General features: G+C 37.0%; 1 protein-coding gene across 1 annotated transcript; it reads left to right on the top strand.

Annotated features, from left to right (window-relative positions):
* Positions 1–8516: 8516 nt before the first annotated feature.
* On the top strand, positions 8517–15782 carry c3h1orf210 (chromosome 3 C1orf210 homolog). Its single transcript, XM_066665091.1, has 5 exons — positions 8517–8615; positions 11595–11710; positions 12441–12888; positions 14949–15053; positions 15385–15782. Exons 2-5 carry the CDS (start codon positions 11606–11608, stop codon positions 15780–15782), a joined length of 1056 nt encoding a protein of 351 aa, XP_066521188.1. The 5' UTR covers positions 8517–8615; positions 11595–11605.
* Positions 15783–16277: the final 495 nt, after the last annotated feature.

Raw genomic sequence — 16277 nt, 5'->3', positions numbered from 1 at the left:
AAAGCATATCGGATCAGCCCTAAAAAAGCCTCCTTAAGAAAATCTGTCATCTCCCTTCTACACCATAGATTGTTTTTGCATAGCATACAGAGGACATGACAAGGCATTATGGTGAAAGTTTGCACAAATTCAGCTTCACTGTAGCTTTCCCACTGGAACAATTCTGTCAGCGTTCCCTGCATCTGCTGTGGATTATTTATCTCTCCATCCATGGAATAATAAACACAGTAGTGGAGGAGGAAAAAGAAGATGTCTTGGCGTTTTTACTCTGTCAGCTAGTTGCTGAGTGCCAGGAGTTAGAGGATATCTGACAGAAAGGTCAAGGACATGAAAGATGCAATGATATAAAGAGCTTCTGAAGAGTTATACAGTGAGAGACACAGAAAGGGAAAGACATAAAAGCATATTTTCAACAGGAGACTCGTCTATAGAGAGTCGTTCACATTCCTGCTTCAGAGATGTTTCACAGTATGTTCAGCTTCATGTTGTCATCCATACATTTGCATTTGTTGTATTTGAATATGACTCTTATGTTGGGAACCCCCAACATAAGAGAATATGATATGAATATTCATTCTAGCATTTTAGATATGGTTGTATGCAAATAATTTGTCAAACAACATTTTGAAAAAAAATGTTACATACATAAATGTTACAAAAAATGTTACAAAAATGTTACAAAAAATGTTACAATTTTTTTTACATATGTAGCACACCTTAATGGAGCATTGGACAAGCAATGGATATGCATGTAATACGCATGGGCAGAAGTAAAAAGAATGTTGCCATCCCAATATCTATGGCACATATTCTGTATTCTTAAATCTGTATTTTCAATTTTTGCAAATTCATATAATTTATGATCTAAAAATTTCAAGAAATGCTATACATTTGTTCTCTGTACAGCAGCCAGAGGTGTTCAGACCTTTGTTAAAATGCTAAGGGGCCTATAATGAAGGAGTGACAAATGCTATAACTATTGTACAATCATAAATCAGTCCTTTTAACTTGGCAAGAATGCAATTTAGCATTCATCCTGTTTCCTCTGTTCTTGATCCTCTTGCATATGTGCCTTATGCTATTCATTTCAGTAGTATCATTAACGCACTGCATAAGCCATGTTGACATATTTACAATTCTTCATTTTCTGCCAAATTGAAAAAAAAAAGGCTTCCAGGGCTTGAGGTTAGCAGTGTGTGACAACATTGCTGATATGGTATCTGACCTTCAGAACAGAGAGCTGCTCACTCAAACATAAGGCAGTGGCATTATAGTATTGAATTTTGCTTTTACAATAGTATATCAGAGTAAAATAAACAGTTCCAGCTTCCTATGTTGGCTCAGGGTGTGGTGGCAATCAGGTGGAAATCCCTGTTCCGGGCTCAGCAGGGCATCTCAGCATGAGTCTGCCCGCCGCCCTGCTGGGGGCATAAGTGCCCTCCAACTCTGTGAAATGGCAAAAAGCTTTTGGAGAGTTTGAAGAAAGGCTTTGAGACATCAAACACAGATAGAGGGACTAAAGATTATGAAGATGCTGCTGACAGCCTCAAGGAACTGCTATGAATTAAGCCTGTTTTATGTATACTACACATATAAAAGGAACATAGTATTTTCTTAATTGGCTGTACAGGGGTTTTGCGTGAATGTATGAATGTCTCTGACATTTTGCATGATTATAAAAAAAACTCTCGTAGATGTGTGTTATATGTGCAGAGGGCCCAATGAGTTAAAATACTAATTTTTATATTATATAATAAATATTATTATTATCTCCTGCAATGCAAAACAAGTTGAGACAACTATTGTACCAATAGCATTTCATTAACTGGATTGTTCTGTCAGTATCATCAATTCTTCTCATGTTATAAAAAGAGTCCAGCCCAAAGGAATGTGGGAATGGAACTGTGCCCTTGTTGGTGCCACAATCCAGCACCAAAAATCAAACCTTTTGCATGATGTTGACTTTAGGGACCTAGGTCAATGGCAGGAATGTTGTTCTGAAAAGTAGTCATTTCGCTGAACTTTCTGACACAGCACAAATGACCATGTAAGCTTTCATTCGGAAAACAGTGGTTATTTCAGTAACCTGTTTGAGGTGTACCTGTCTGACCCAATTTCCTCAGTCAGTAGTCCCACATCGTTTTATTTATTGGGCAGTGGGGACGTGTGGAAGTGCTAATCATAACACTGATATGTTTTTAGCTGCTAAAGTGCACTCTTCCATTATTTTGTTGTAACAAAACCTAAATATTAGGAATGTATGACAATTTATCTACATCTTTTTCTATTAGCATTGATATTAATATATTTGATCTGAAAGAGAACCATGAATATAATAGTAGAACTCTAAAATATTAAAATTGCAACAGGATCAACTAGTCCTCCCAGTCCAATGAATGACATTTAACGTGAAACTCTCAAAATCTTTACTATTAGTTACATTTACACAAGTCTATGACGACAAAACGAAGAAACAAGATGTATGCATTGAGAAATTAAATTGCTGTCATTTCTTTTCTGTCAGCAGAGAGCAAGTTTATTTTGGATCACTGCAACAAAAATAATGAGTAGGGCCCATTTGATGACTAATGTTTTGCCTGGTGATTTTTTTAATGAGGAAGAGAGGAAGATATTTAAAAATTATACTTTACAGTACAACTCATCTGTTTTTCTTGCTTTTTGACTGATGTACCTATGCTTCCACCCCCTCCCACCCACACCCCTCTCACTTGGGGTTCATGCACGCTTATCTTGTGAATATAATATATCTGACATGACAGCTATGATGATACACTTTTTTTTGGCCATACATGCAGTATGCCAGAAATATCTCTCAACCTTGACTGTCTCTTCCTGTTTCCAGTGGATGTACACTCACTGTCCTTTTTCATGTTGCTTATTAACTTAAATGCTATTCTCTGGCCACAGAAATCTACATAATTCCCTTTCACCACTGCCGATAATGAGCACTGTAGGCCATTACAGGCCAAGGACTTCTATTAAACCAGGTGCTTTGGCTACGGAGGCACATTGGCAATTTAGATGCATTGAATTAATCTGCATTACACTTCACAATCCCCCTCATTCAGAGGTTATCAGGTGTGATGTCGGGCTCATTCTCTTGCAAGCTGAGACTTTCACTACAAGAACAGCACAGTCAGTATGGAGAAACTATCCTGAAAAATTCCTCAGGAGTGTCATGAAACCACAGCTAGGGAGCACTGATAGCATCCATGAGTGTTTTGTGGTTTTTGGTTTGTGGGATTAAGGAAAGAGAGAGAAAAGGGCTGAAAAAGATTGAAAGTACAAGGCAAAACTGAAATAAATTTTACCCAGCAAAAGCTATTTTTTATTGCACTTCTCGTCAATCAACAAAATAAAAAAATGTATAACAACCAAAACATCTTATTTCAGTAAGCAGCTTTGTTGAATTAAAAGCAGAGATATGAGAATGGCTGAACTAACACAGATGTGGACATAACCATTTATGTACAAAAGTCTGTATCTTTATTTATATTTGGGGGGGGGGGGTTAAGTAGGAGAAAATAATATTCTGCCCAGATAATTAGGATTCCCTCAGGTGTCCTAAGATAAGTGTTTTTAAGTTTTTAATATTTAAGAGATTAAAGCACACAGACTTACTATATGACCACAGTAAAACAGTGTTCTAGAGAGAGCTAGGGGTGGTGTGGAGTGGAGACTACAAGACAGGAAGCTGTGCTGCTGGACCTGATATGTGACCAGGAAACTGGCTGAGCAGGAATCAAACAGCGGGCAAAGCAGAAACAGGAAGAGTGGCTGGTCTCCTGTCTGCTGAGTGTTTGCTCAGCCTGTAACCCCGCTTTCCCATGAGCCCCACTGGAACACAGCTGGAGCAGAAGACAGTTAGAACAAGGATTTACACATTGGGGAGGAACTTCAGTGTACAATAAAAAAAAAAGTTCTTTTTGCCCACTTTTACAACTCTGGATCTGCAGATTAATTAATGGATGTTAATGTCAATGGAATATAATGCGTTCTAACAAAATCATCACAGTAATTATATCATGAGTGTTCTATGTCTAATAAAGTTGACCCAAGTTTATATATATATAATTGCAAGGCAGCACAGTGGTGCAGCAGGTAGTGTCGCAGTCACACAGCTCCAGGGACCTGGAGGTTGTGGGTTCAAGTCCCACTCCGTGTGAGTGTTTGTGAGGAGTTTGGTGTGCTCTCCACATGTCCGAGTGGGTTTCCTCCCACGGTTCACGTTGGTAGGTGGACTGGTGACTCAAATGTGTGTGAATGCGTGAGTATGTGTCACCCTGTGAAGGACTGGCACCCCCTCCCAGGTGTGTTCCCGCCTTGCACCCAGTGATTCCGGGTAGGCTCCAGACCCACCAGGGTAGACCCAACAGGATAAGCAGTTACAGACAATGAATGAATGATATATATATATATATGCTCAAGTGTATACATATATATTTGAAACTTTTGTAAAACAAATAGTCATAATTAATTTTACAAATCCATTTTGAACAATTAAACAATCCACCCACAAACAAGAATATCCGAGGCAGGGTTTGGACCCACAACCCCAGAATCATGGAGCTGTGTGACAATGACACTACATGTTGTCAACTGTGCTGCACTGCATATAAATTGCTCAGTCTTAACCTATAATTGGAATGAATTTGATTGGATTGCTGTAAATCTCTGCATGCAAACAGAGATGAGACATGACATGAAGTCATATAAAGAGTGAATTCAAAACAAACAGTATTGCAGCTTAGTTTCTACATATGGAGTGTATAATCAGAGAAGTGGAGTGTGAATTTTTAATCTGAAATAATGGCTACTTTGCCTAAAGCACAAATAATTCTTAATTTATTAAAATTAAAAAAAGATCACGGAAATTCTCCTTTTTCTATTATAAGAGCACTTAAATCACAGGGATATGATGTAATCATGTTTAATGTATTCTTTGATTGTAGTCTTTGGCTAATAAATGTAGCCTGTGTGCTAATGTCAGCATCTTACTACTGTTTTTTTTTATTTAAAGAGGTTCCCAGACTTTACAGATTTGAAATCCAGCTGTTTTTTTTTTGTTTTTTTGGGAGACACAGACTTAAGATTTTTGTTTAAAATCAAGGAAACCATTTTATGAACCAGTCTCATTCTCATATCTTAAAGTTCTATTTGCATAAAAACACAAGGCTTCATTTATATCTTTGGAATTTTTGCTGGATTTAACCAGTCAGTGAATCTGTTTCAATTTACTTCTGTTATTTCCATATTTTTACATCACTTACCTGGTAACAGAGAGTGATGTATTGAGAATAGTGGGTGCTGTGTTCAGCATTCACTAGTTGAATATGAGCTCAGTCTCAGGTTTTTGTTGGAGCTTGTGTGTTCACACACTCTGTCAGGCCAAGCCAAACATGCTACCATGATAAAATCACTGATTAACATACCACTTGGACAAATCACATCTCTTTTACAGAGGGAACAGGGTTGGCAGCTCCCATTATGAAAGGAAATGAGTGTTTTTTAGACACTTAGAGGGAGCCAAAGCACAAAAATAGTCTGAAATCTCAAGACCACCTAAGAGAACATGGACAAAAATGTAGATGGAATACTACAGATAAACAGGTTGCTAGTATGTGTGTGCCAGGCTCATAAGAATTCTGATTATTAAAAGCATTTCTCAGATGTTAATGAAAATTAAAAGAGGTTTTGGACAAATCACAATTTAAGCCAATGCCATTATGGGTGTATGTTGCCATTGGTCATGCAAAAGACACATTTTTCTCTGCTATAATATATAAACAATATTTGCCTGTTCAACTCTTTATTCTCAAAGATGTGTTTGTTCCTATAACTTTTGTACCTGTGTAGAAAAAAGGATTGAAGCATTAATTTGTTAATTAATTCTTTAACTGCTTAACCAGTTCATGGTCAGAATGGGTCTGAAGCCAGCTTGGAATCACTGAGTGAATGGGGAGAACACCCCCTCAATGGGGCACCAGTCACACACTCACACATTCACCTGACACCAGACACCTGGAGCAGGGTTCAAACCCACAACCTCCAGGACCATGGAGCTGTGTGACAGCAACACTACCACTAATGATTCACCCATGACATCTACTACTACTGCTGGGTTTTGCTGTCAGTTGGACCAGCTAATATTGATTAGATGCATGGGAAACAGTTGTATGTTGTATTTATTTTATACATATTTATATTGTACATTTTAGCTGTTAATGAAACTAACTATTTGGAGGACTAGTTAATTGTGCCATAATTCTTCATAGATTTCCCCAGTATGCAGAACACCCTAAAATTACATTCTGGATTTTTTGCACTTATGTTTGTGTGTGGTTGTGTGTGTGTACAGTATGGGGGAATTTGCTGACAGATGTTCTCACAGTAAACACATTAACAGCAGTTTAGGTGCCAAACCTAAATGCCTTGATCAGTTCCTCATTGTCTTTTCTAAGACTAAGTGTCCATTGTTGTCAGCCTCGTGTTGTTTTTTCCTTTTTAAAGAGAGTGAATCCACTGCAGCTGTCCCCAGTGGTGGTTCATAATCCTTTCTCCGTCCTATATTCCCAACCTCCTTACACACACACACACACACACATACATTACCTATTGCAATCTTTACACTTTTCTCTCTGCAGTAGTGAATAGATACTACATTGTCACCAAATCATGTGTACTCAAACACCCACACCAACCTACACTCATCTACACACAACACACAAAAATCTTTCATACTTGCAGACACTTTGTGTACATACACATGTAAGTATGCATGCGCAGATACTCCTAAGACGTGTGCAGGAAATTACCTATTGTTTTCAGGGTTCCTTCTCTTTCTCCCTGTTAATCAGTAAAGTCAAGGTTAGTCACTGAAATCCAAACAACACTTATAGCAGTGAAGCCGTTTTGATATTGTGTCTAGCCATCTTACAAACATACTTAAGTTGACTGTTCTTATGTAAGTCTTTTCTGTTTATATATCTGAGATGGGTAGAAAAGTGCACCATTCTGTGTCCTGGCACTTTTATAGCATGGTGTTTCTGTAAAATCATGGAAATGGAAATTTTATCCATTATATTATACACTATATTTTATTTTATATATAAGTTTAAAATATAGAGGACATAGCAATATAGCAATATAGATGCTACGCTATACAGTGTAGTAATGGCCTATTGGTAGAATTTCAGGATCATATAACCAGAAAATGCTGTTAGAATATTAGACAAACAAAAAGAACTTGTATTTGCACCCAGTGATTCTTGTATTTAACTTGGTATTAGCAAACTTAGCTTGCTAATACCATGGACCGATCCCTCCAAGAATCACAAAAACAAGCTGATTCAATATATACTCAGGTATATAAAGGGTATTTTTAATGTATATATGTGAAACTGTCTCATGGGTCAAACATTAATTTTGTTATTTCCTTCAATCAGCTCTGCAGAAAAATGCTAGCACATAGAGCTAGCACACCAATCATGTGCCTTAAAATCAGTACACTTCATCAAACATGGCCAGTGTAACACACAGGCTGTTGATACAACTGAGGTGCTAATTTCACATTGATGCTAGTTTAAACAATGAAATATTAAGCAGTCGGAGTTTATGTGTAAACAAATCAACAGTCAGATTTGTTAAATGAATATAATGGTTGTTTTTACTGTACATTAGATGTTTATTGCGGCTGTATGTTATTTTGAGAGAGAGAGAGAGAGAGAGAGAGAGAGAGAGAGAGAGAGAGAGAAATTGAGAGGGCATTTTGTTAGTTGTTCATACTCTTGTTTCTGGAGATGGCTTATATTTGGTGTTATGCTTTCAGTTGTTATGCTTTTGAATAGTCTATGCTGTTCACATGGTTTGTGATGTGTTTATGTTGGTTTATGGGCTTGATGGTAATATTGTCTCTCATTCTGTTTAGTCATGTTTTCACTGTGAGCACCACATAGGCTTGTCTTATTACTCATGAGCATAAACAGCTTTTGTGTGCATTAGAATGTAGAAAGGTATAATGAGTGGCATTGTGCCATCTCTAACACTTCTACTATAAGTTAGAATTATTTTCATAGCAATATATTTAATATTTCAAACAATTGCCACTGACAATAAAAATCATAAGCCTTAAACCCAGTTTAAGGGGTAATAATATTTGAGGACCATGAATTACATTAATGGTATCTGTGAAAAGGCAAGGCCACATGAAAAACAAATTACAAGCTGGCAAGAAGCTAAATGTTAGCAGCTATGTAACAAGCCTGGACATTATGAGTTTAATCCCTCGTTTAATATGTAGATGAAATTTAGTGAGGTAAAGGTTAATCATTATGGAGTGTCCATCAAATAACTGATTCTTGTGACTGGTAGCAAAGCTCTGCATTGTTGTTACTAAGTTACTCATTAACTTCTTTCTCAAGTGACAAGTTAAAGGCACACCTCACACAACCTTTGCACACCTTGCCTCCATTTCTTCCTGTAGAAACATCAAATGCAGTGAGTCCATCTGAATCCTACAATGTGACGAAGGAAGAGATCAAACCCCTGCTCCGCCATATTTAAAGGCGAGGAAGAACCATCGAACCATATCTCAGGTAAGATAGTTTTGGTACACTGTCACAAACTACTATACAGGTAGATTTTTGAGTGTAAATGTACTGTCAAAGGTAGAGAAATACGCTTAGGGCACAAAATGTGACTTAAAATGAACACTATATTCCCTTACCCAGGCTAAGTTTGTGTATATTTGCACATTTGAAAAGAATACCATTAAAAATTATAATAGTTTTTAAAAATAAAACATTAAATTAATAAAACCAATGCAACTTTAAAAAAAGAAAATGCAGTGGAATATGGTGTACATATATTACCTACATTAGTTTGGCACTTTTTTTTCAGAGAGTGTATAAACCATCAGCTTGGTGCCAGCCATTTACAATGGACTACATTCTACTAACTGTCCAACACTATTCTAATTATTTGAGGTGAATTACAGTATTTTTTGCAATATGTAACACTATTAAAGAAACCCCAATAATTGTAATGATATAAACATTAATTTAGAAGAAAGTATATATAAGTCAATAACCAAACCTGTATGAGCTACAAAGCATTGACAAACGCATTTCATGGAGCACAAATAACTCCACTGAAAGATTAGAAACAGAGCATTCTTATTTACTTACTTACTGTACAGAACTTTATAAATGCAAGTTGCCATTTACAATGTGTAAAAATTTCATTAGGAATGGAACAACAACATCTTCAAAATCACATGGAAAAAATATTGTTCCATTAAATTCCTTTCAAAGTCATGTGATTTATTAATTTACTTGTTAAGCTGTCGTTTTAGAGATATGAGGTTTTCTCACTGTGTGCTAATGTTGCCTATTGTTATCCACTATAAACACATTGTGCTTGATGAACCCCTATCGCTCTTTATGTTGTGTTTCTATTAACAATTAGATATACATAAATATGTTGGCTGGACTGTGCTAGTGTAACTACAGACACTACAGGGAGTATGATCTAACACATTCTGGATTACGGAGAGAAAATAAGGCATAGATATAATATATAAAGCAGCATGCAGTGAAGGTAGGCCTCATAATCATTCTTCACCTTTACTGTAACTCAGAAATAAATATAATTGGGTGATTTAAAGTCCATATCTGATTGCATATGTTGTGTGACCAGCCTAGTGAGGACCCAGCAATTTTTGGCATTTAAAAAAATACAAAATTCCAGCAGCTGTTTGAATCATACTCTGGACTGCTTTAAAAAGTGACAATAACAGTACATAGTCCCAGAGACAACGTATTTAGTTCTGAGTCAGAGTGGAGTAGAGGAAGACTAGAGGTGTGGGGGTGGGGGATTTTACTTGCGATAGTGCTGCTATGTAGGAGGTCAAGTAAAGGACTTTTTCTGTGAAAGGATTTGAAAGGTGCTCCCTGTTTGCTCATGTAAGAACACAACAGATAATATGCTGAGATTAAGTAATTTTAAGAAAGAAACAGATAAAACTGGGGTTTACAAGGACAAATCAAAGAGACACCCAGCTCAGTGTGTACATTTTCTTCCTTCTACTTAAACTGAAAGGTGTTGAGTAATTCCTGTATTGGACTCATACAGTCTTTAAGCTTTTATTATATGAGTATTACCGTGGAAGTTTGTACTCAAGCAAGTAAGTGAAATTATATATGTGTATTTTAAATATGGCAAGTTTCACAGGCACTGCATGTATAATTATTTTTAAAATAATATTTTTAAAATTAAACTGTCCACAAATATGATATCAGTTTCAGTTCATAATGAACTAGTTACTTTATCATAATAAATAAATAAATATACATCTTTAATTTTGTCATTTCCCATATACATTATAACTAAAGTAAGTTGAATATCAGTCAGAGGAGTATGCTGTACATACATCAGTGCAACAGTTTCATAGCAATAGATAATTAGCTTGATATAAAATGGAGTGATATGAATGTACATTAATATGCATTTTTCCTTTTCTTGAAACGGATGAAGCTGCCATTTTCAGTTACAAGTTGTTTGTAGAACCAAGACGATTATGAATGTTAAATGTATTTATGCATGAAAAAATGGCAGTGAAAAAATGGCAGTAAAAACAAGCACATGTAAACTAATGGTTGTTCCCACACACACATGCACACACACACACACACACGTGGTGGGGTTTTGGACCCTGTGCCCTTGTTGTGCTGAGACTATCTCAAGACAGGAAGAGATAAAAGGGAGCTCCTGACGGGTGTTTACAGCCAACACGCTGAAATGAATAGCGAGAGTAGAGAGGAAGGGTTCTAATAACACAGCAGACGTCTCTGTGAACAATGGCTTCTGTGCCAGAACAAGATTTTTTAAACATGAAACACACACACACACACACACACATTTGGTGCCTTTGGTAGGACTCCCCTACAAGAACTAAAATGCCTTTAATCTCAGACACAGTGCGCCTGGTTAAAGCAGTTACCATGCAACTGTGATAATTTAATAGAGGAGATATAAGTTTCAAAACATGCTACTATCACACTTTTTTATGAGTATGACTCATTATATAAAGCATTGTATAATTATAAGGCAAGTCTTATTGAATACCGTCTCCTTCAATCTTTTATTGGAAAAACAGTATAATACAACAGAAAATAAATCTATAGAATTACTGTCAGGGCAAAACTTTCTCCAAAAAATATCAATTTTTCAGTTTTTATACTTTGTATATACTTAATATAACCTTGACTTTAAATTCCACAATGAACAAAAAAGAGATGTTTTTTTAATATACTGTCACTGTGAAATTGCTGAACAAAACATCTATCTTTGGAAAAATCTTTATTTAGTTTTTCCTTTTTGATGTCATTAGAATATTCCAGATAAACTTAACATTGTTGTCAAATTCAGCTAAGAATCCTTAATAACATATGCTAACTAAGATTAGCAGACACATGCACAATAGACATGAACAGCTGTCAGTTAGCCAAATGTAGCTTAGATTGATACTTAGAAATATTGAATTCTCTCAGTTAACCTTCTCTGGTTTTATGCAGGATACAGAAGCATGTGGTCAGTAGCTCACACTATATATGTGCTTGGCATGCTCAGTGCCTCAGGACTATGCTACACACTCCAGAATGTGGGCCCTTGTGTGGTCAACAGAGAGAAGGTGAGTGAGAAACCGCCTGGCTGTCTCCCCAATGAGTCACAAATAATGGAATTGCATTGGGAACTTCCTGTTTGTAGGCACTGTTTTCCTGTTTTTGGCAACAGGCATTTGACTTAAGTTTGTTACTGTTCTTTGTTCATATCATTCACCTGATGAAATTCATTTCCTTTGCTATACAATTATAGACTGCATGTACGTATGGCAAGGCATTCCAGATTAATGACTGTCAAAATTACAGACAAACAAATTAGTCCAAATTTCCTTGCCTCTTAAAAAATTGTTTGATGTAGTGTGTAAATATTTTTAAACATTCAAATCATACAGTTCACCACAGACCACCCAGTAAATATTATAAGACAGGACTTTTTAAATGAACATTTTTGCTGTAACAAAAACTAAAACATTTACATGTCAAACTATTCAGCTTACTGAAAATTAGCCTGCATAATCGCTAAAAAGTGTTTCAGCCTGGACTGACATTTGAAAGAGGCACAATACAGAGCAACCATTCAGAATTGGGTCTATTTACATATATCAGTTTTGAAAGTATAAAAACAACAAGTTTAATTGCCTGGGGCAAAGCAGGATTTAAAATAATGAAAAACCATGACCGATATAGCTACATGAACAACCACAAATATTATAAGCTTATGTTTGTAAGTTCACAAAAAAAAAAAAAGAAAAAAAAAAGCCAAATCCTATTTCACAGAACCTTTTTTTTATTTCACAGGCAATATTTGACTGCAGAAAACGAAATCTCACATCAGTTCCAAAACAAATTTGGCTTAATGTGACCGAGCTGGACCTCTCAGAGAATCACCTAAACCTCAGCCATGATAAAGGTCTGAAAGCACTGTGGCGCTTTGACCAGTTGATCTCTCTCAATCTATCAGGAAACTACCTCCCTCTACTGGGGAAGCAGCACTTCTACCCTCTGCCATCTCTGAAATCACTTGACCTCAGTGGATGCAGGCTGGCTACAGTGGAGGCTGATGCCCTACTGAAGTTGCACAGGTTACAAAGGATTTATCTGGGAAATAACTACCTACAAAGGCCCCTATCTGCTTCATGGATTGAGTTTATAGACCTCAGCGGTAATCCTCTCCGATTAAAAAATGTAGAGAGGATGAGGAACAGAGTTCATAAGCAGCAGAGAGTGCAGGAAATACACTCCAAAGGTATGTATATGTTGTTCAGCTTTTATATCTTGTTTGCCATATGTTGACCATGCCTGAACAAGCATCTAAAATGAATTATATTCATCGAAGAATTCCCATATTGGACTTGGGCAATAAGGCAATGTGTTTTGTTTTTGTGATACATTTTATTCTATATTTTTTAATGATTCATTATTTTAATTGGGCTCTTTGAAACATAGTGCTTAAACATCTAACCAGTTATTGTCATGAAAAAGAGAACATAGATTTTATATATGACACTAGTGCATGCAATCTGTATAACATAATGTGTATAATGTGAATGTCTTTATCATAATTAGAAAGCATTTTGCCATATTACCCACCCCTTGCCCATGTAGTTTTCTATATATTTCTAAGCTTATGTACATCTGGTACACCTTATAAGATGTTTGCCAGTGTAGGAAAATATGAGTGATCCTGCAAAAGCCCATTCTTTAAGTTAGTTTTAGTTTTAGTAATCATAACAATTAATAAAATCACAGATTGCCAGATTGCACTTATTAAAAATGTACATACCCTTGAGTGTTTGGGCTGATTTCATCTAGGTGTGCACTGATTTTGATAGTTACCAAAGAATAGGGAAAGCCTGTGCAGTGTTTGGACGATTCAAACATGCTCTCGTTTCGACAAATTCTAGCTTTCCTACTGGTATATATGTTTGCTGTCAATTCAGGGTCAGAAACCCGAGTAGTAGGGTAGGGTGCAGGAGGTAGGGTTGGAGGAAGCCAGGGTGCCGGATTCCCTTGGCTGAAGTCACTGAGGCATTTGGAAAGCTTTGCAGTGACAAGGTTCCTGCAGTATATGAGATTCACCTGGAATTGTTGAAGGCCCTGGATGCCTGGGGGCTCTCATTGTTGACATGTCTTCCCAAAATGTAGACTTTAGGAACAATGTCTCTGGATTGGCAAACAGGGATGGTGGTCCACAATTTTAAGAAGTGGGACCTGAAAGTGAGTGCCAATTATCAATGTAGCACACTTCCCAGCCTTGGGAAAGCAAATTCTATACATATTTTGTAGATATAGACAAGACATACCAACATATTTCCCAAGATACTCTGTGGCATACAGGTGCCCTTTCAGTTTGAGGTTCCAGAATCAGTCTTTCTACACTGACTGTAAGTTTTGTTCACATTCTCAGAAATAAGTCAGACTTGTTGAGTGCTGGGGGTTGGCCTCCACCAGGGCTGTGCCTTATCTACAGCACTGTTCTTGATTTTCTGTCTGAGGCCATGGTTATCTCCCAGAAAAAGATGACATGCTGTTCCATGTAGGAAGTGAAAACTACTTTGGAGAGAAGTCAAAAAGATCTAGAAAGAGGAGCCCACCATCCCTACAATGAAACATGGAGGTAGTGGATAAATGCTGTTCTGAGGGTGTGTGGGCTATAGCTGCACAGGGAATTTGATACGAATTAATGGAAGGATGAATGCAGCATTTTGCCAGGTAATATTAGAAGAGAATAAGTATTCATCAGTTAGGAAGATGAGCACAGTTGGAGTTTCCAATATGACAGTCATCTGAAACTTGCAGCCAAGTAGGCCCTTCATTGGCAAAAATATTGTAGCTCCTAGAATGGCCATCATAGTCTTCTGACCTCATGAGACAATAAATGGTCTCATTTACAACTATCACAAAGGAATGCAAGCTGTCAGTGATGCAAAAGGGGCAATACTGAATATTAAGAACTATGTAAGCTTTTACTTGATTTATTTGATAATTTCCTCTATTGGTATGTTTTGTTTAATAATCTATTCTGTGATGCATAGTTGTTTACTTTGTAAACCATTAAAACCAATGTGTTTTGTCTAAATTTTACCATTTCTGCCAAAGGTATATGCTTATGAGCACAACTACATTTATATTCAGCAGGTATCTAATAAACATTTAGGAATAATCAGTAATGAGTTGGGATCTAGTTTTGACATTTTAGATCCTAATAGCTATAACCCTCTGGATTTCCATCACATTTATTGACCACCACACCCAGACATTTTTACTATTATTTATTATACCTCTGTTTGCCTTCTACTATGACAGGAAATGCTCTTAACATGATGATTCAAAGTCACTTCCATCGTAATCTGCTGGAATTTAGTACTGCAGAGTTGGAGATCAGTGGAACAAGCACGACCAATATAACTGGTATGTCGTTGTTGTAAATATTTTTATTGACCCGTGTCCTTCATGTTTCATGTTCAACACTTTGTGTAATGTAAATGTAATGTTAGATTCTTAAACAGTCTGGCACAACCAACAAAAACATATGGGAGCTTTTTCTCACCTCATAACGTCTAAAAACACATCACATACATATTAGACACTTTACAGATGTTAAATACAATTACATAGCAATAATTCAACCTAAACACCAAAACTGTGTTCAGTCTTTGTTATATGCTAATTCTTGTTAGCTCTTACTGGGCTCTTCTCTTCAGTCAGTTCCGCATTAATCTGTGTTACAATGTCCACACAGACACTGCTGATGGAGGGAAAAGTGCCTCCGGTGGCTGGAAGCTCCTGGTTGCAGTTTTGGTGACTGCCATTGCCATCTCTGTCCTCATTGCCGTGGGGGCGAAGTGTAAAATCGTGCACAGGTACCTGGCTAGCTACAGACACTCAAGACTGAGTGAAACAGACACAGCCAGCCACTGTGACCCCACCAACTTTGAGGTGGGCTTCTCAAGCCAAGTCCGACCTGGGAGGGCTGCGCCTCCTGCCTCAGGGGATGAGCTGGAGGAGGATGATGATGGCTTCATTGAAGATAACTACATCCAGGCCAGTGAGAGGGAACGAGCTGAGAAAGAGGCACAGAGGTGGGATGAGGAGGAGGATGAAGAAGACGAAGATGAGATGGAGTTCACTATTGGATAATGATACGTGAACTGTAAGAGCCGTGGGCTGCAATGGGGGGGGGGGGGGCAACTTAAAATATTTGAGGATCATCGAAGCAGCAGGACTGTGTTATTTAAGTCACATTCATTTTTTTTTTCACATTAACTAATTTTCTTAAACTCACTCTGTGAAATTAGTAACCTTTGTTAGTAAACCTTAACACATTCATGTCCAAAAATGGTTAAATATTTTTTTTAGGAATAAATCATAGAACCTTTTGATAAGTGATTAAAGTTATATTTACACTTTGTAAAAACACCTAAATGTACATGACTTGCCAGTAACTTGCCCTTTTCATACATTCATAATTGTTTACAATCAAATATGCATTTACTGTTATATAAAAAACAGGGGACTGTATTGAAATACCCCAGCCCACATGTTTTCATGAGCTAGCTAGTTTCAAGATGGGCATGGGCTCTGGGGGTGTTGATATATGAGCTATTAGTGGGATCCAGGTGGACCTCTATCTGC

This window comes from Hoplias malabaricus, chromosome 3, assembly GCF_029633855.1.
Source record: "Hoplias malabaricus isolate fHopMal1 chromosome 3, fHopMal1.hap1, whole genome shotgun sequence".
Classification (NCBI taxonomy): Eukaryota; Metazoa; Chordata; class Actinopteri; order Characiformes; family Erythrinidae; genus Hoplias; species Hoplias malabaricus.
The sequence above is the reverse complement of the archived record's forward strand: the minus strand, read 5'-3'. Positions and strand labels throughout refer to the sequence as shown.

Excerpts from the sequence above, each read along its gene's own strand:
- c3h1orf210 (XM_066665091.1), top strand. The coding sequence starts at position 11,606 with ATGTGGTCAGTAGCTCACACTATATATGTGCTTGGCATGCTCAGTGCC. Across the intron at positions 11,711-12,440 it reads GTGTGGTCAACAGAGAGAAG|GCAATATTTGACTGCAGAAA; the intron begins GTGAGTGAGAAA and ends TTTATTTCACAG. Across the intron at positions 12,889-14,948 it reads GCAGGAAATACACTCCAAAG|GAAATGCTCTTAACATGATG; the intron begins GTATGTATATGT and ends CTACTATGACAG.